Here is a 20533-nt window from a genome sequence, read left to right on the forward strand (position 1 = left end):
AAGCACAGTGCCATTGCTTTGCTTTATGTTCTCTGGCATCCTGGAGAAGAATGGGGAGGGGGCTGCTGACTCCCCAGGAATGCGAGGGGGTTCCTCCCAGGTGATGGCAGCAGGGAAACTGAACTGTCTGTGGCACCAGAAGAGATAACCCACTGAGCCGGCCCCACCGAGAGCCCATGCTTGGTGCTACGAAAGGTCTGGCCCACCTCGGGAGCAGGCTGGTGGCAGGTACCCGCCCCCGGGACCCATGCCCATCTGCCAGGGCCCACCTGCTTCCTGGTGCGGGTCTTCCCTGTCCGGAGCTTGATGTAGCGGGCGATCAGCTCATTCCGACCTGCGGAGACACCAACAGCCATCAGCGGGAGGAGGAGGACAAAAGGCAGTCTGAGCGGTCCCTGCCTACACCCTCTGCCCACCTTGAGTGGGTCCTTGTGCCCTCCTGCCATCCTTGGATCCCAGGGACCTCCCAGCAGCAACAGGAAGCTGAGGCCTCGCTGGGGGACTGGTAACCTGAGAACAAGAGGTGACCGGGCCACAGGCCTCCAGCTGGTGTCCAGCTTGAGAGACCCCCCCAGAGCCTCCCTCCTCATCCACGCCAGCTCCTGCCACACCTCTGCCCCACAGCAGCCTGACAGCTGCCTCTCTGCTCCCATCTTCTGCGGGGCCTTCTACATACTTAGAGGCTGCAGGGAAGTGCCTGGCCTTGGCCCTTCCCCTGTGCAACCCCCACAGTGCCACTATTGCCATAAGTGAGGAGGCCCGTACAAGATGTCTTGTCTTGAGTGGCAGGGGGAATGGGGGACATCAGGGCTGAGACACCGAGTGTCCCCAGAGAGGAGGCCTGAGGCCTTAACTCAGATAAAGAAAACCCAGGCCAACCACACTTCCAGCTGCATGGCTCTGACCAGACGAGTTGACAGGTGATGCTATGCTCCCCAGCCCCGCCTCCGAGAGGCTGAGGCCGTGTCTGAGATCCTGGAAAGCCATAAGGAGCCACCATGTCCTCTCTATCATAAATGAGATTTTGGAAGGGGTTCCCGGTGTTCAGAGCTCACCACCTAGCTGAGGTGAGATGTACCCACACAATGGCTCCAGTGTGTGCTACAGACAGGCAACATGCAGTGTGTTCTAAGGATGAGGGGTCAGTTTAGGCTGGGCAGTCGGCTGAGCCTTCAGCTGGACCTGACCACTGTGTAGGATTCGACCATAGACAAGGGTATTGGGTCGGGGAGAGGGTTTGAGTGGCAGCTAACGTTTCCTTGCTCCGACTCTGGGCCAAAGGGCACAGCCACCAGCCTGTGCTGTCCTGCTGGGCCTTGTTGAGCCTGCAGGGCTGTGGCTGAGCAAGGAAGCTGCTGATGCAGGGGGAGGTGGCTCTCTGCCACCTACCTGGGTTGTAAAAAGAGAGCACAGCCAAGGCCATGCTGGCCCCCCAGCTGACCTTTCCCCACTGCCAAGGCTCAATTAAGAGGCCACACTCAGGAGGCTCCGTCTGCCAGACAGGCTTGCTGGCCTGGGAGCTCTGGCCTGTGACAGGAGAAGAAGTGGGGGAGGGCCAGACCCTGGGGACACGGCCTGAGCGCTGTTCTGCACCCAAAACCATGATCCAGCAAGACGTGTCTTCAAAGCTTTCCAAGGAAAGGGATTCCACAGGCTCCTTTCACAGTCTAGGGAATGTCCCGATGTCTCAGTCGAGGCGCTCAGGCTGCAGCTATGAAATGCTGTTTTCACTGGCAAGAGAGTCTACGTCATCACCACTGGTGCCTGAAAACGGGTCACAGAACTAGCAGTTGGAAGCCAGTTTCTCCACATGTGAGCTATGGGACCTCGGCAAGTCAGTTTCCTCTGTGGACCTCCAGCCAGCCTTCGCTCCTTGAATCTGCCATTTAAAGGTTTTCGCACCAGATTTTTCCAATCTAAGTTTTAGACTTAGGAAACAGACCTTAACTTTGGCTCAATGAGAGCTCTGTGTGACTCAGTTTCCTTTCAGTAAAATGAACACGCTCCAGGCCCCTGGAAGCAGTCTAGTTCAGAGACCAATCCGGGATAAGGAAGCGTGAGGGCAGAGAGGCGGTCCCTGAGAGCCAGAAGGCTGGTTAGTGCTGGCGGGTGTCTTGGCAAGGACGAGTTGGAGAGTCTTGGGGTTGGCGGGAAAGCTGAAGGGACTGGGAAAGTGGGGGACACTTTAGTCTGGAGGGGCCTGAGAGACCCCCTGAGATATGGTTCCAGAGGTGCTCCCCCAGCCCACACCTTGCACACAGGGAGCAGCTTATCAATTCTCTGTCTGTCTGTTCCTATTTGGTTCTCAACACCACAGAGGAAGGGGCCACATCTTCACTCAGGTCTGCATCTCCAAAACCTGGCACCTATTTGTTGAATGAAGGAATGAACGAATGAATGAATGAGTCCACCAGCAAATCCTGAAGGCTCTGTCCTCAAACTATATCTAGAATCTGGCCACTTTTCACCACCTCACCCTCCATGGGCCAAGCTCCCCCTCCTCTCTGGCCTGGACTATGATGAAAGCTTTCCCTCTGGATTCCCTGCTCCCAGTCTATTCTCAGCACAGTGGCCAGTGATCCTGTGGCTCAGACACTGCCCAGTGGCTGCCCACTTCCCACAGGTCACAGTGTCTAAGCCACTGTAATGGCTGGGGGATCTGTGTACCTGGTCCCAGCTCAGCCCCTCTCTGATCTTACACTACCGTCACTGGGTCTTCTGGCTGCTCCGGGAACGTGCCAGGCTCACTCGCACCCCGGGTTTTGCATGTCCTGTTCTCTGCCCAGCGACCCACATGACCCACTCCACCACCTGCACACCTTTGATGGCTTCTCTGCTCAGATGCCTTTGTTTTGCGGACATCTCCCTTGAACACCCCACTGAAAGCTGAGATCACCTCCCATGTACCCTTTACGGCCTAGCGCCTTCACTGTTCTCCGCAGTGCTTTCTAACGCACCACGTGATCGATTCACTCATTTAGAGCACTGTCTACACCCCGGCCCCATCAGAGGAAAGCTCCTGAGAACAGGGGGTTTTGTCTGCTTATTTAGTTATTTATACCCCATACCTAGAAACCACCAGCACATAGTAGGCTGCCAATAAGTATTAATACTTGTTAAACAAACGACAAGGGAGTGAAAACATGTTGTCAGACGTCGCATAGAGCATTTCAGCTTGCTAAGGGAAAGACGCGAGTTAAGTAAGGCAACAGCTCCTCTAATCCCCACAACAGAATTCTGAAAGTGTTTCCTTGCCCTCATCTCACGCCAGCCTCCCTATCCAGGACCAAATCCAGATTCTTATGGGGACTAAAGCATCTGAAAGTTGGAAAGCTCTTTTTGAGAAAAAGAATTAAAACTACAAAATTAGGTTAAGATCACTTTAGGTTGAGATGGAGGTGGACACGCGTGATGGTGGTGATGGCTTCACAGGTGAATACATCTGTCAACACTTCTCAAACTGTCCATTTCAAGTACGTATAGTTCATTGTACGGCAACTGTACTTCAATAACTCTACTTTACAAATTTAAATAAGAAGTCCAGGGACCTGGAAGGGGCCCGTGCATGGAGGGGTCCTGAAGACTGAGCCTCACTGACTTCACAAGAAAGGCACCTCCTCCTCCAGTGAGGAAGGCGATGACGCCTGTTCGCCAGACGAGGAAGCTCAGGTCAGAAAATCTCGCCCACATCACCCACCGCAGATCAAGGACTAGCTGCATGGGTTTGCATCCCAGCCCAGCCACTGCACGCAGCACGTAGCTGGCCCGGAGAAGACGCTCAGTGAATGGGAGCTCCACTCCCAGAGCGGGCGGCGTCCTGGCCCTCCAGACAGCGGTGTTTCTTCTGCAGCAGCTGAGGAGGCCCGTGCCCACCTCGGGCTGAGACCCTCCGCAGACATCCCTGCTGACAAACCACCTGTGCAACGAGCCCCGGATCATGCGGACAGTGCCCCCCACCAGCCCCACAACTTCCTCTGCCCTCTGCTGCAGCATTCGGCAGCTCCGGACCAGACAGGCCAGCTAGCCCTGGGCCAGAGGCCGGCAGTGGGGCCACGGGCTGTCAGGCTGGCTCCGCTGCCTGTATATTTCTCAGGTTGTGCTTCCTCCCTCCCTTTTTCTGGAGCTGCACCCTCCTCTCCCTTGCTGGTTCATCTCAGATCATTTCCATCCATCGTTCTGCTTATCGGAGGTGATGCCAGCAGTTGAGAATTCCCTCCTGAGTGGGAGTGAAATGCCAGGTTTCTGTGGGTGTACTAAGCCAAGAGGGACCAAACAGCTTCCTTCCCACAACCAGAGGTCTTCCAGAGGTCAACCTGGCCATTCTACTGCCTCCAGGCTAGCTGGCATCTGATCCGGGCTTTACATGTACACAGGGAACGGCTGTGGTTTGTTCCACTCTTACAACAGCGGTAACAGTAATGAACGCTCATGGAGCGCTTAGATGTGCCAGGTACCTGTGCAAACAGAATGTACACTCTAACGGCTCCATTTGCATCACTCTTTCAATCCGCACAATGGCTCTACGCAGCTGGTACCGTCATTTTCACGCCACAGACAAGGAGATCGAGGTACGGAGAGGTTCAGAAGCTTGTTCAGGGTCACGAGCCAGCAAGTGCTGGGGATTCAAAGCCATGCAGTGTGGCTGCAGAGCCTCCCATTGCACAGCATGACTTGTATTTCACATGGGATTTGGGGCCATCTCTGTCAGAGCAGGGGCTGGACCAGTTGACCCCACAGGTCCTATTTAACCTAAGGAAGCAGAAACTGAGGCCCAGAGAGAGCAAGTGATTTGTTCAAAGTCACACAGTTTGCTGGTGTCCCAGGGACCACGAAACCTCCATTTCTAAGGCTTTGTGACTATCACACAAGGACTGCTCTTTCCTACGATGCTCTCCGAGTGGGCTGGCCATTTCCTCTGCAGAACATCTTTCTGCTCCTCCTCTCTGGATCGACCCCGACCCCCTGGGTCCCTGCATGAGCCAGTCCTGGTGACGTCTGACTGCCCCTCGCCCTGACCCAGGTCCTGCAGGGAGAGCCAACTATTTGGGCCCAAGAGCCTGCGGACCTGCTGTCGCTGTCACGCACAGTGGTACCCAGAGCTGAGGGAAGCCCATGGGCCCTGGATGATCAGGCAGAAGCGTCAGTGGCAGAAGCGGAGAGAAGTGGGGAGTGTGTGCCCTAAAACCACGGTGAAAGTCAGCCAGGGCAGCAAGGGCCGTCAGGGCCTAACAGAATATCTACGAGTCAGTGGGAGGGAAGGACACCCGTATCCTTCTCCCAGCTCTGCCACCAGCTGTCAAAACCCAGGCCTTCTCCCGTCTGGTGGTTGAGATCACATGCTGGGGCAGCAGGAGGCCAGCCTGGGCCTTGCTGGAGGCTAGCTGGGCAGCTGGACATCGCAGTGTGGCAGGTGGCCTCGGCCAACCCGAGAGGGACTGGGTGGGGCTGGGAAGGACACCCCTGCCAGACTGGCACATCTGTCAGGGGACATGTGTCCAACAGCCCCCAGCTCACATCTACAGCCCCACCCCAGCCCACCAGGGGGACGACTGCCGATGGAGAAGGGGCCTTGGCCCAAGCACAGGCTGAGGGTGGGGCCTTTCTAGAGCAGGGCCCACAGAGGTCACCATCACTTTCTCACCCTGCCAGCCACCCCAGGCTTTACCTCAGCCACGCAGTACCACAAAATTGTTATCCCCTCTGCAAATTCCTGGGACAGGTCACTTCTGTAGCCCATTCCCTCTGTACCCATTCCATCTCTACCCCAGCCCTCCTTCTGGGCCACAAACATATTAAATGGTGTAAAGTAAGTGGCGCACCTGCCTGCCACCGAGCAGGTCAGCCAAGTCAGCTATTGTTCACATCGTTAATAAGCTGCTGTGATAACGGACGTTATTAGTCTGAAAAAGTGGCACGGGCTAAGACCCGAGGGCAGGAGCCTCCCCACCCGCAGGAGAGGGATGTGCACGCCTCACAGGGGGAGCGAGCCCCTTCCACGAGCTCTCCATGTCACCCCTGCAGGTTGGGACGGGGCGGAGGCCACCCCTCCCTCCACACCCGGCGCTAATCCCGATATCAGGGATCCGCCGAAGCTCCAAATACCTGCAGCTGGCGGAGGAGACCATTTGTGGGGAAGAACCTTCTGCCTAAAGCCTGAGAAGGCAGTGGTGACGCCTGACATCTGAACTGTTACCACCATTGTCCCTGGGGGGCTGAGGCTGCTGGTGAAACCGCACCCAGTCTTCAAGGCCACCACCCAAGGTTCCTGATGCCCACCGACGTGGGTGAGCCCACTCCTGCCTCCAAGCCCCCGGGCGCAGGGCCGTGCCTTTCTCACAGGCCTTATCCGACCCCCTCAGCGCACTAGGGGCTCCTGAGGGCACAGGACATGGCCACTCAGCTCTGCATCCAGTGCTGCCCACTGGGCACCTCTTCGGGGTGCTTGTCCTGGCAGGGCCACTACGAGGCCGTGTCTTCTTCCACAAACACATGAAAAGGAGCTCACTTCACCAGTCATTAGGGAAGCGCAAGTCCAAACCATGAGATGCCACTTCACACCATAAGGGTGACTATTTAAAAAGAAAAAGGAAAATAGCAAGTGTTGGCAAGGAGATGGAGAGACTGGAACCCTTGTGCTTTGCTGGTAAAATGGCGCAGCCTCTGTGGAAGATAGTTTGGCAGTGCCTCAAAACATTAAACATAGAATCACCATGAGCTCCAACAAGTCCACCTCTAGGCATGTCCCCAAAACAATTGAAACAGAAACTCAGATACCTGTAAACCCTTGTTCACTGCAGCATTATTCACAGTAGCCAAAAGGTGGAAACCATCCAAATGTCCGTCAATAAATAAATGGATAAACCACATGTGATATATCCTTACAATGAAATATTATTCAACTATGAAAAAGAGTGGAGTTCTGACACCTGCTACAACATGGATGAACCTTAAAGATATTATGCTCAGTAAGATAAGCCAGACTCAAAAGAACAAATACTGTACGATTCTACTTCTGTGAGGTACCTAGAATGGGCAAACTCAGAGACAGAACATTGAACAGAAGTTACCCAGGGCTGGGGAGGAAGGGACGGGGAGTTAGCGTTTAACTGGTTACAGCGTTTCTGTTGGGGAGCATGAAAAAGTTCTGGAGATGAATGGTGGTGACAGCAGTGCAACAATGTAAATATATTTAATGCCACTGAGCTATACACTTAAAAATGGTTAAAATGGTTCCAAAAATATTTAAAATGGTAAAATTTATGTGATGTATATTTTCCCACATAAAACAAATAAACATAACAACAACAAAACAGGTAGTGTCATTATCATCCGCATTTTACAAATGAGAAAACTGACGCTGGGACCGGCTAAATCAACTTGACCAAGGTCACACTGGCTGTTGGGACAGAGAATGGATTTGAAACCAGGCTCACATCAGGCCTCCGGAAGCACAACATCAGGGATCTGGGCCAGAAGGGAAAGCATGGAAGGAGCTGGAAAGCACAGGGTGCCAAGGGCAGCGGAGGACGCAGGGAACATGGTGCGGTGGGGACAGGAGCTGGGAGGAGGCTCCCTGACCTGTGTCCCATCACCTCAGTGACAAGAGCCCCGACCCCAGGCCAGCCCCTACTCTCTCACATCAGCTGTGTGACTCACCCAGAACGAGGACCCCTCCACCTCTGACAGTCTGTTATCACGGGGCCCTGCCCAGATCCCCAAAACCGCCACGCCAAGTCCCGCCTCTGGGCCAACACTCACCCTCTCCCCTTGCTTCCCGCCTTTACTAGCTCAAGTTCCACTTCCTTCCAGAAAACTTCCAAGATAACCCAGCCCTTTGGTTTACTGGCGGTCTACAACACAAGCGCCATTCGCTTCCTTTCCAAAGATAATTCTCCTGTTTTTCCCCTTCAACCGTGAAGCCATAGAGAACAGAGCCCACAGCCCTCAGCCCAGCCTGGTTCAGAGCGGTAGGCTCTTGATAAGAACTGTTAACAGGATTGGGCAGCCCAGGCCACAGCCACCCCGTGAGACAAAGAAGAGAGCAATGAGAGGAGAAGCAGAGAGAGAAGAGAGGCAGAAAGACTTGGGAGATTGAAGGGCAAGCTCTAGGAGGGCGAGCGGCATGGCAGGCAGAAAGGACCGCACAGCGGAAGACAGAGCCAGCCACAGCCTCTTGCAGGCAGGAGGGAGAAAGCAAGACAGCAGGGCCCAGCCGGAGCCGTCAGGAGAGGGTTAGGCCGTGTGTGAGGGCAGATGGGGGAGAGAAGTTGCCCCATGCTCACCTCCCACACCTGCCCACGGGGCCAGAGGCCAGGCTGGCCCAAGGAGGTCAGAATGACCATTGTGTCAGTGCCAGGGCAAGGGACACACAGTGACGGGGCAAAAATGAAGGTGGTTGTGAGCAAGAGAGGCCTACCAGCCCCGGCCTGGGAGCCAGTCCACAAATGTGGGAGGCTGGGCGCAGAAATAACAGGTGCTAATCCATTGTGCAGCTCTCTGCCTGTCATGTGCATGTCTGTCTGGCCACCATCAGTGTGTCCTGCTCTGTGTGCACTGGACCGCGGCTGAGAGCACGTCTAATCCCCTTCCTTCTCTGGGCACACTGGAGTCACTCTGCTCTCCCCGGCCTGAGCCTGCTACCTGCCTGCTTGTTCTTGGTTCCCACCCTGGGCCCCAGCAGGCTGGCCCACCTGGAAAACAAACGACAGCCTCTGGATGCAGCAGGAGGGGGAGTTTAAAGACCGGGGCTCTCGGGGGCTCAGGCACAGGAGGATGGCAAGTGTGAGATGAGGTCTGAGTCAGCTTGGCAGCTTGGCCCTCTTCCCTTCCCTCCCTGGGGTCCCTCCCACACACTGGGGCTGAGCTCAGAGCTATATATACCTCCCAGCTGGACCGGAGCCCCTGCTGAGAGCCCCTCCATCCACTCCCTGTGCAGTCCTGCCTTGGCCCAGACCCCATGCCTGGTAAGAAGAGATGAGGATAAACCAGCATCTGGACCTCAGCAGGCTCTGTACTCACACAGGACAGGTGCTGTGGGGGCTGGGCGAATCATCAACACAGTGGAGCGGCCTCCAGCCCCCTGCCCAGAGCCTGATCCACCTGGAGCTGGGGCCCAAGCAGAAGGCGGGGCTGCGGGGATGAGAGGAGCAGGTGGGAGGCTTTGCACAGCTTACAAAGGCCACTCAGCAATGGGGACGCGCTGTGCAAGGAGGCAGGAGAACTGGGTTGTAGGCCCAGCTCTCCTGCTTACTACCCGAGAGATTCTGGCAGAAACTCGGCCTCTCTGAGCTTCTCTCTGCATCTGCAAGCAGAGGTTATAATTCCTCCCTCAAAAAGACTGAAGAGATGATGGATGTCAGAGGCCACTGGGCACTCCTGTCTCACTCATAATACGTAAGAGACTCCTGGCTCAGCCCCTCTCCCCGCTCCTCCTCCTAGGTCCTTCTCTGCGCCATCCCCTCACCCTGTGCCCTTCCCTGGCTTTCTGCACAGGGACACCAACATGGTCCGGACAGTTTGCCAAGCACCGTTCCATCCTGCTACACACACACACACACACCCAACAGCTCCCCTCCTGCCAAACAGAATTTCCAGCCCCAGGCTTGCTGGAAGCCCACAGCCTCGGACTTCCCAAACCCTGGCTCAGTCACAATCCTCTGGTGACCGAAGATAGTCTCTTAACCCAATTCCTTGATAGGTAAAGTGAGGATAGAAATATTTGCCCATAACAACTACATAAAACTAAGATCCACCCAAATGTCCATAGATCAATGTATAAATGAATGTGGTCTATCCATACAATGGAATGTTATTCAGTCATAAAAAGAAGGGAAATTCTGACACATGTGACAACATGGGTGACCCATGAGAACATTATGCTAAGTGAAATAAGCCAGTCACAAAAAGAGAAATACTGTAGGATTCCAGCTATATGAGGTGCCTAGAGCAGTCATATCCAAAGAGACAGAAAGAAGAGTGGTGCCTGCCAGGGGCTGTGATGGGGGAATGAGGAGTTAGTGTTGAAAGGGTCCAGGAGTTCATCAGCTGGGGAAGATGAAAAAGTTTTGGAGACAGATGGATGGTGGTGATGGTTGCACAACAATGTGAATGTACTTCATGCCACTGAACTGTACACTAATGGCTAAAAGGGTAAATATTACATATATTTTGCCACACACACAAAAAGGAGCAGCTCAGCACCGGAGTTGGGGGCACAGAGGCACTGAAATAAATGTCTGCTGATTCTGCCACCTTCTGCCATATCTACGGGCCTTCCCAGACCCCTCAGCAACCTCAGTTCTCTCCCTTTGCTAAATGCCACTTGCACACTTGTTTGTCAGACAGTTTGTCCCTTTACAGCAAGAAGACTTATCCTGCAAAGTGTCCTGGGCACACACATGGCTTCCCAGCCAGGGACCCCGCCAGCTCGCAGCTGAACCACTCGCCCTCCCCTGCACACCCCTGGGCCTTTCTCACCTCAGCTCATGGTCAATATCCACCCCACTTTACACCAAAGTAGCAGGAAAAGCCTGTTTCTCACCACCCCCACGGGGATGACCTGTGTAAAGCACCCGTCCCACACCTGGTACCCAACAGGTGCTCCATACACACCAGCTGTCTCCTCCATGAAGCTTCCGTTGGAGCCAGGAGTAAGAAGTAACCATCAAACATGAAGTGGTTACAGTAGGAATGGTACAGGGGGCCGACCCTGGGCATGGGTGCCCACAGAAATAAGCGAGACCGTGGGAACCGAGCAAAGCCACGGCAGAGGGTCGTAAGGAGAGATGAGCAGTTTTAATGGTGACGGAGGAGCAGACCCAGGGTCTAGCTCCAAAGGAGTTTGCTTCCCCAACAAGCAAAAAAGGCGGCCTCATTTGGCCTTGCAGAGAAGGCTGTGGGTGGAGGATGAAGTGGGAGGGGCTGTGAGACCTCTCTGACTCCCTGGGCTGGTAACAAACCAGATTTGAGTTTAGTCAGTTCAATTAAGTGAAATAGTTGCCCCCCGAAAATTCTTGTCCATCTAGAACCTCAGCATGTGACCTTATTTGGAAATAGGGTCTATAGATGTAATTAGTTAAGATGAGGTCATACTGGATTAGGGTGGGCCCCTAACCCAACGACTGGTGTCCTTAGAAGAGAGGGGAACATGTAGTGACATACACAGAGGGAACACGGCCATGTGACAAGAGTCAGAGACTGGAGTGATGCAGCTACATGCTGAGGAACCCCAAGGACGGTCAGCACCCACGAGATGCTAAGAGAGGGGCATGGAACAGATTCTCCCTCAGAGCCAAAGGGAAGTGGCCCAAGGACAGTCTGATTTCACACTTTTGGCCTCACGCATAAACATCTGTTGTTTTAAGCCGCACTGTCTGTGGTAATTCCTTACAGCAGCCCTAGGAGACGAATACAGTCAGCCCCTCACACGGTGCTCTTTAAACAGCTGACAGGGCATCTGTGCTGGGGGAGGGGCACCAGTGTTGACTGGGAGGAGAGAAGCTAAATGGAAACTCCTGGAGGTGGGCGACTGGCCTGGAGTCATCCTCTTGGGAGCTGGGGGTGGGGGCAGTGGGGGGGCTCTCTGTTCTCAGTGGCTTCAGCGAGTTACAGACACTCTTAGCTCCTGCCCAAGACTAGTGTTTCAAGCTGCAGGTTCCAGGGGACTTTCCAATGGGAATGGAAACCTGACCTGGGCCTTCCACTAGCTGTTCAGTTTTTGTTTTTCACTTTCCCAGATACTATCTCTTCCATCCCAAAGTCAGCACAGCCCTAAGCAGACCTCTTGGTCTTCCCGCATGGCTCCTGCACATAAAGTATCTCTGTATCTGTATGTCTGCATCCTCAGCCACTCCGGGAGACCAAGCCTTTCCAGATCACGCTCAGCTGGAGGGGATCTTTCCTGAGTGAGGTCTACCGCCCTCTGCTATACTCTTTCCTCGGGCCCTCCAGCCTGCCTTGCAGTCAGTTACTTGTGTGCTCACCCATCATAATATGAGCAGGGATAGATCTGCCCGCCCACTCCTCTCCCAAACCTGGCACCCAGAAGGCTCATGAAGGAGAGAATGAGGCCAGCAGCCACCTTCCGGACCTCCCTTCACAGCCCAGTAGGAAACAGGGAGAAGATGAGGCGTCTGCCTGGGGAACGGCCTGTGGATTTGTCCAGTTTTCTACCGCTTTCCCTAGTCTCCCACTGCCGCAGCTCCTCACCCACTCAAAGCCTTCTCCTCAGATGTCCTCCCATCCTTGGGAACCCAGCTCAGAAGAAAGCAGGGTCCACCTGCTAGAAGCCCCAAGAGATCTCTCCCCCTCCGTCCCTTGGAGGGACCCCTGAGGTTGCTGTGCCTCGCCCTTCGCCGGGGCTCTATTTGCAGAGCAGGACCCTGAGGTCAGGGGCCTGCTGTCCTGCCCAACAGGCTGCTTACCGTACATCTTGCCCTCGTCCGACAGGATGATCTTGCGCCGGCCGCAGGGTGGGTAGATGGCCAGGGCCTCCTGGAAGCTCTGCTCAATGTCCGGGCTCCACACGCCCTCTGCGTCATTGTCGATGGGCTTGTCCAATGCCTGGCTGCCCCCAGAGACGTTGCTCCCCTCAGGGGAGTTAGGAGAGCTCCACTCGTTGGAGGTAATGGTGCCGGCCTTGCCCTCCAAGGCTCCGCTTGGAGGAGCGCCCGTTGGACCTGAGTGGGAAGAAACCATGGCATTGCTGGAAGAACTATGTGGACTGTGGGAAGGGGGACGCCCAGGGGGTGCCAAGCCCTAGAACCAGTTGCTCTTCCTTGCCTGGCCACTCACGGCACAGGAGCTTGGAGGGGAAAGGCCAGGGACTGCAGGGGACCAAGAGCGAAGTGAAAGGTCCAGGACGGTCAGGAGGCCTGGGAGCCAGCAGGCCATCTCCACTCTGCAGACCTCAGCTTCCCACCTGTCACAGTGACCTGGACACTCTCGGATCGTGGCTCTAAGAACCCAGATGGGGCTGGGAAGTAGGAGACAAGCACCAAGTGCCTGAGCATGGTCTGGCGTTAAATCAACAATGGACACAAAGGATGCAAAACACTGTGCTCTGTTGGCAGGAATATAAAATGGCAGCTGCTGTGGAAAACAGTATGGCGATTTCTCAAAAAGTTAAAATAGAACTACCTATGATCCAGCAATCCCATTTCTGGGTATGTATCCAAAAGAATTGAAAGCAGGGCCCTAAAGAGATAGTTGTATACCACGTTCACAGCTGCGTTACTCACCACAGCCAAGGCCAACCCACGTGTCCACGGGTGGATAAACAGAGAACGAAATGTGGTCTATGCCAACAACGGAAGAAAATTCTGTCACGTGCTACAACATGACTCTTAAGGGCATAATGCTCAGTGAAATCACCCAGACACACAAGGACGAATAATATATAATTCCACTTATCTGAGGTATCTAAAGTCATCAAAGTCATAGAGACAGAAAGCAGTGGTTGCCAGGGGCTGGTGGGAGGAGAAAATGGGGAGTTGGTGTTCATGGGTATAAAGTTTCAGTTTTGCAAGATGGAAAAGTTCTGGAGCTCTGTTGCACAACAATGTGAATATACATCTAACACCACTGAACTGTGCACTTAAAAATGGTTAAGATGACAAAATTTATGTGGTTTTTACCACCATTAAAATTTTTAATTTAAAAAGGAAAAAAAGGATGCAAAATAAAATGCGGCTCACTATTCTCTTCCATCCCAGCTTGAGCTCTTTCTAAAGAAAAAACTTTTAGGCCTGGAAGAGTCTCCCATGCTGGGGCCATGGCAGCGCGGACTTGCTAGTCTCCAGAAGCTGACCACACAGCCCTGTCCTTGCCACCAGCATGAGACAAATGCAGTGACCTCCTGGCTCCAACTGTCCAAGCTGCCAATTTCTGAACACAGTTTTCAGGGGTTAGGGGAGGAGCAGGACATCCTAGTAACCTTAAAGCAGCCTGTGGATTATGCACACCAGGTGGGGACCACTTACCTCCCACAGCCCTCCCGAGGCCCCCAGCCACGGAGCACATATCCCCATCACGCACTTCACATATCACCCCTTTCCTTCTCCCCCAGTAGCCACGAGGAACAACCCCCAGAAGCCCAAACCCAGGACTAGGAGTCTAAACACCTGAGTTCTAACCCACTTCCACCCAGGACCCTCTGAGATAAGACCTTCCCATAGCATTCCTCGCTTTTTCTCCCTTCCTCATGCCCGAAACCTCTCACCCACCCAACTAGGCATGTTATAGGAACAGTTTTTCACAGACAGGTGGGCATGAGGGTCAGTGTGGTCAATATCCAGCAAAGGGAGGGGTGGAGCCGAGTGGGGGGTGGCACATACTGGGAGGGAGTGGAGGTGCCAAGGAGCTTGGCCAGACTGCGGGCACAGGTGTATAGTCGGAAGGAGGATAAACCCTTGAAATTGAAAGCAGGAAAACTAGGGAAACCTAACCCATTTTCCTCAGCTTGCAGATGAGGAAACTGAGGCCCAGAAAGGCCTAAGGATTTGCCCAAGGTCACATAACAAGTCAACAAAGCAGCTGGGTCTTGATCTCTGTCCCCCAGTGTCCCAGGACTTTTAGCATAACAAATGGCTTCCTCTCTGTGGCTGTTAAAATAAGGTTTCCTCAAAGTTTGTCTTAGGGGATCACTTGATCTGAAAAAAATGAAGTTTATTCTCCACCAGAAATTCTGGTCTTGATTCTACCATAGCATTGAAGCATTCTTCTGTACCTTCCAAAATAAACTTTTTGAAAGAGTTGTCAACTTTAATTTCTGACAATATAGTAAATAAAGATGACCTAAAAACTCTCACTCTATAAAAGGAACTTAGAAGTGATAAATAAAATATAACAAATACACTTTTAAATGCATAGCTGACTTCAAAAGAAAGTAAACGCCTAGAGGCCCAATGTGAGAGAACTCTAAGCTATAGCAATAAGCAAATGAGCTGTTACAACAGTAGCCCTGGGAGGCCAGGGTGAAGCTAATCTTAGTCATAAAGCCACTGGTTTTAATGGACATTCAGAGGTGAGACCTTAGACATAAGAGATACAAGGAGGTTCGGACAGGGAACTATATACCTCAATCCTCAGAGAAAAGGTAGACTCCAACAACATATGAGAGGGAAGATTGCCTGTCTTGGTCTAAGCCCTAGGTATAGAAAAGAATTGTCTTTCCTAAGAATTTGTACCAAAGGGCCTACCCTTAAACAGAAATGATTTTTATATTACTTAGGAACTCCCAGCCAAACCACAAAAATAAACAGTGGTCCCAGGCTGAAAAATCTCGAAAAGACAATCGTAACCCAAAGAATTCCTGCAGAGAATAACTGCAGAGAAGTCCCAAAAATAATAACTTGCTAAAGAGGATCTCAAAATCCCAAATTACCATATATAAAAGACAATCCACCGGGATCCAGATTTAACAGGATAAGATCCCCAAGAACTACTGATATTTGAAATCTCAGATTAAAAACTATTAACAAGGAATTGGAAACATGAGAAAGGATTGGACACTATCAAAACACAAAGCAGGGCCGGCCCAGTGGCTCAGGCGGTTAGAGCTCCATGCTCCTAACTCCGAAGGCTGCCGGTTCGATTCCCACATGGGCCAGTGGGCTCTCAACCACAAGGGTGCCAGTTCAATCCCTCAAGTTCCACAAGGGATGGTGGGCTCCGCCCCCTGAACACGGCACCTTGAGCTGAGCTGCCACTGAGCTCCCGGATGGCTCAGTTGGTTGGAGCCCGTCCTCTCAACCACTGGGTTGCCGGTTCAACTCCCACAAGGGATGGTGGGCTGTGCCCCCTGTAACTAGAAAATGGCAACTGGACTTGTAGCTGAGCTGCGCCCTTCACAACTAAGACTGAAAGGACAACAACTTGAAGCTGAACAGCACCCTCCACAACTAAGATTGAAAGGACAACAACTTGACTTGGGGAAAAAAAAAAAAGGGTCTGGAAGTACACACTGTTCCCCAATAAAGTCCTGTTCCCCTTCCCCAATAATAAAATCTTATTAAAAAAAAACACACATACACAAAGCAGACTGTAAAAAGAACAAAAAAAACCACATTTAGAAATAAACTTTGTACTCACTGAAATTAAAAACTCAATGGTTAAGATTAACAGCAAATTAGATACAGCTAGAGAAAGAACTAACAATCTGGAAGATAGATTGAGGACATTACTCAGAGATGCGTATTTTTTTTTAAACGATGATAAAGAGCAAGGAGAACAAAATAAGGCAGTTCGACATACCTCCAATTAGCATTCCAGAAAGAGAGAATATGGAAAATGAAGTAGAACATTTGAAATAATAATGGCAGGGAATTTTCCAGAATTAATGAAATGCATTAATCCTCCAATTCAGGAACCATTCTGAATCCTAACCAGAATAAATTCAAATGAAATAAACACATATCAGAGGTACTGCAGAAATAAAGAATAGATCTTAAAAGCATCCAGAATGAAAAAGGACAGAGCACCAAAAAAGAGAGGACTATTATATTGATTGCATATATTGCTAATAGACTTTTCAACAGTAACACTAGAAGACACAAAATAACGTCTCCAAATTGTTGAGAGAAAAATAACTGTCAACCCAGAATTTAAAACCCAAGCAAAATATCATTCAAGACTGAACATTAAATAAAGGTATTTTCAGACAAAGATGGAAAGAATTTGGTACTAACAGATCCTCACTGGAAAAAAAAAAACAACAGTAAAGGAAGTATTTTTTTTTAAATAAAAGGAACTGATATGAAAAGAAAGCATTACACACATGGAAGAATGGTGAGAAACGTTAACTGGTAAAAATAAGAATGAAGCTCAACAATACTAACTATATAAAAACAATAATGACGACAACGACGATGACATTTGGCCACGCGATATACACATGCAGCACGCACAGGAAAACCGTACTTCTGACCGTAAGTTCAGAAGATGAATTTGATAAAATTCAAGATCCATTCACAATAAAAATTCTTAGCAAACTACTAGAAACTAAAGGAACTTCCTTAATCTGCCAAAAGGTATCTTCCCAAAACCTACTGTGATACCATGATTTATAATAATAGATATTCGGTCTTTTGTCCGGGTTTCTGGCACAGAGCTCCTAAAACCCTTGGAATTTCCTACGTGACGAGAGGGACGGAGGTGTCCTATTATGTGAAAGAGGTGACTTTTGGAAGGCACCTAAGGATGGGGTCTGGTGGTCAGGAGAACCCACCTTGCAATTAGAGGTCTGGAACTTTCGGGCTCCCCCACCCATCTCTGGGGTGGGGAAGGAGCTGACGGTTCAATCAGTTGCCTATGGCCAATGATTTGATCAGTCATGCCTCAGCCTCCATAAAAACCCAAAGGACAGCCTGGGGGAGGACACGGGCAGCAAGTGAGATGCAGCACCTGGGCTTCCTCCTTCTCTCGCCCTCCTCATCCTGCTGGCGCTCACCTGTGTAACGGCCAAAGGGAAAGACAAAGTGAAGGAAGGTGCCCAGACAGCAAGTGCAAGAGAGTGTTCCTGGCAGTCCCAGCGGCAAGGTCTGTATGTGGGTTTCTGTGAGGGTACCTGCAGGGCCCTGACTCAGTGCATTCAGTGCAGGGTGCCCTGCAACTGGAAGAAAGAGTTTGGAACCTTTGCAAGTAGAAGTTGGAGAGTTGGGGAGTGTGTGACAGTGGCACAGGCACCAAAGCCTGCCAAACCCCTTGAAGGAGGCACAATATAATGTGTAGTGCCAGGACACCATCTGGGTGACCAAGCCCTGCACCCCCAAGATCAAAGCCAAGGTCCACAGCCTCTGTCCCACAGGCCCAAGATGTAACCCACTGCCTCTGTCTGCTCTTCAGCCTTCTCTACCATGCCCTGCTTCATCCCTTTCACTCCCCTCCCCCACCCCCACCCACCCCCAGGGCCCAAAGTGTGGAGGGAGAGGGATTCTGGGTAGCTTGAGCCTCTCCTCAAAGGGATTTGATTCCCCAGACCCCTTTTGTTCTTCCCCACAATGATGCCGTTACTAAGAAACAAAACACACTCTCACTTTTTTTTTCCCAATAAAAGCTTTTCTTTTAATTAAAGGGGAAAAAAAAAAGAAGAGCTTCCAAATTGGTGAACACGTAGGGATTGGGGAGAGCGGTGCATACTTGGAGAGGTCATGGAAGTTGCACGCCCTTTCCCCAACCTTGCCCTATGCATCTCTTCCATGCAGCTGTCTCTGAGATATAGTCTCAGAACAAACTGGTAACATAGTAAGTCACACATTTCTCTGAGTTCTGTGAGCCACACTAGCAAAGTAATTGCAAGGTAACTGAACCCAAGGAGGGGGTTGTTGGAACCTCTAATCTATAGCCTGTGATAACCTAGGCTTGCGATTGGCATCTGAAGGGGGAAGCAGTCTTGTGAGACTGAGCCCCTAAGCTGTGGGATAGGAACCATCTCTGAGCAGCTAGTGTCAGGACTGAGCTGAATTACAGTCCATCCAGCTGCTGTTAGAGGCTCACTCGTTGATGTGGGAACCCCAACACACACACGTTGGAATTGCTGACCAGAACTTTTGTCTATGCAACATTTCATGATTAAACACCAAAAGTATTACCTCTGTAATAAGATAAATCATCTCCCTTTCAACATTTAAGCTCACACTGTCACAGAAGTCCTAGCCAACAGAGTAGGACAAGATAAAGAGATGGGAAGCTTGGGCTTTTCACTAAGACGGCGCCGAAAGCGAAGAAGGCAGCCCGCATATCCTGGGAAGAGCACCCCCAGGAGAAACCAGCTTGACCACCCTGCCCTCAGCAAGCTCCCCTGACTAGCACGTCGGCCACGAAGAAGACAGAAGACTACAACGCATGCGTTCACTGTGGATGTCAAGGCCAACAAGCACCGGATCACACAGGCCGTGAAGAAGCTCTATGACATTGACGTGGCCAAGGTCAACACCCGGATCAGGCCTGACGGAGAGAAGACGTCTGTTTGGCGGGCTCCTGACTACGATGCTTTGGATGTTGCCAACAAAATGGGATCCTCTAAACCGAGTCCATCAGGCTAATTCTAAACATAAACATTTTTACTGTTAAAAAACGACAGAGAGATCTGAAGATTGGAAAGGGAGAAGTAAAACTGTCATTATTCTAAAGAATTGATAGAAGATTGAAAAGATTCTACAAATTATAAAAACCAATAAAATATTTAACAATATTCCATTAGAAACCAAAGCCATAAATTATCTAGTGATAAATAGAACGATAGTTGAGATCTTTACAGAGAAAACTGTTTTGAAAGACAGTTACAATGCCTAAATAAATGGAGAGGAAACTGCATGTTCATGATTGGGAAAATATAAAGATGTTGAATCGCCACAAATAAATCATAAATTCAATGAAGTTTTAATTAAAAATCCCATAAGGTTTTCACAAAACTTAAAAAGCTGATTCTCAAAACACATGGGAGACCCAAGGCCGTTCTCAAGTTGTCTAAATCGTCTTCACTCTTCCTTTCCTCTCCCTGGCTTCGAATTTTGCCAGACCCATTCCATAAATGTCTTCATGAGGGTTATGACCTGACCTCTCTTTTTTCAGTGCTGTGCATACCCCATGGGAGATGCCCACCCATGGCTTACACTTCTGCTGTATGTTTTTGATTCCCAAGACTGCGGGTCTTTCCTGAGTTTAGGCCTGTATAGCAACTGCCAACCCGGCAACTCTAATGAGACTTGTCCAAAGCTCCTGAAACTCAACATGTCCGAAACCAAACTTGCAGCTTGCCATTGCGTCCTGCTCCTCTTCTTCTGTCACTTAGGAAATGACACCACCATCCATTCAGAGGCCAGAAACCTAGGAGTGTATCGTGACTGTTCTTACACACCGTAAGCAACGACCACAGTCTATCTCTCTGTCTCCTAAATGTCTTTTTGGACCCACTTCTCTTTCCATCGCAGAGCCCTAATCCAAAGCTTCCGCCAGCGCCCCCCTGGACGACTGTGCCAACCCCATCCAGACTCCATAACCTTTCCACGGCATCCAGAGTGCTTTTTCTGCAATACAAATCTGATCCCGTGATTCCTCTACTGCTTAAAATCTTTCGATGGCTTTCCCACGATCTTAGATAAAATGACATGCTCCATAATGGGATTTTATAAAGCCCGTTGTCAGCTGATCCCTGCTTTCCTGCCATACCTTCCATACATCTGCACCACACTCTGTACACCCTCCTTTGCACGCACTCCCAACCCCCAAACTTAATTACCCAAATGATAAGCCCAACATGCTAAGCTTTTTCTCCACACCTGGAAGTGTCGCTTATGTAACTTTCCTCCCTGTCCCTATTTCACCCGATTAAGGCCCAACCAAAATGTCACTTCCTCTGGGAGGATGACACCGACCTCAAGTCTGGATTAGGTGTCCTCCTATGCGCTCCAACAGATCCCTGTGCTTTGTATATTCTAGCTGCCATCTCCCAGGAAAGACTGGTCTCCTTCACCACACTTCAGACAAGAGGGCAGGGAAGGTTGCCTTTTTCTAGTAAGTCCTCAGCACATTGCAC

General features: G+C 51.1%; 1 protein-coding gene and 1 pseudogene across 5 annotated transcripts in view; one reads left to right on the forward strand and one right to left on the reverse strand.

The window, feature by feature from the left end:
• Positions 1 to 20533, reverse strand: part of TEAD4 (TEA domain transcription factor 4) — a 64977-nt gene that overhangs the window by 25340 nt on the left and 19104 nt on the right. For 3 of the 5 annotated variants that reach the window (XM_088801454.1, XM_088801441.1, XM_088801451.1), the window contains 2 exons: positions 12423 to 12677; positions 270 to 334 (listed from right to left, as the gene is read on the reverse strand). In XM_088801454.1, the coding sequence (XP_088657580.1) occupies positions 270 to 334; positions 12423 to 12429 (72 nt within the window). In that variant the 5' untranslated portion in view covers positions 12430 to 12677. The remainder of the gene's footprint in view (positions 1 to 269; positions 335 to 12422; positions 12678 to 20533) is intronic. The other 2 variants (XM_088801456.1, XM_088801457.1) reach the window with 1 other exon arrangement.
• On the forward strand, positions 17392 to 19040 carry LOC148759119 (midkine pseudogene; annotated as a pseudogene).

Source organism: Rhinolophus sinicus, chromosome 1, assembly GCF_057876585.1.
Source record: "Rhinolophus sinicus isolate RSI-liver-muscle chromosome 1, RSI-T2T, whole genome shotgun sequence".
NCBI classification, from domain to species: domain Eukaryota; kingdom Metazoa; phylum Chordata; class Mammalia; order Chiroptera; family Rhinolophidae; genus Rhinolophus; species Rhinolophus sinicus.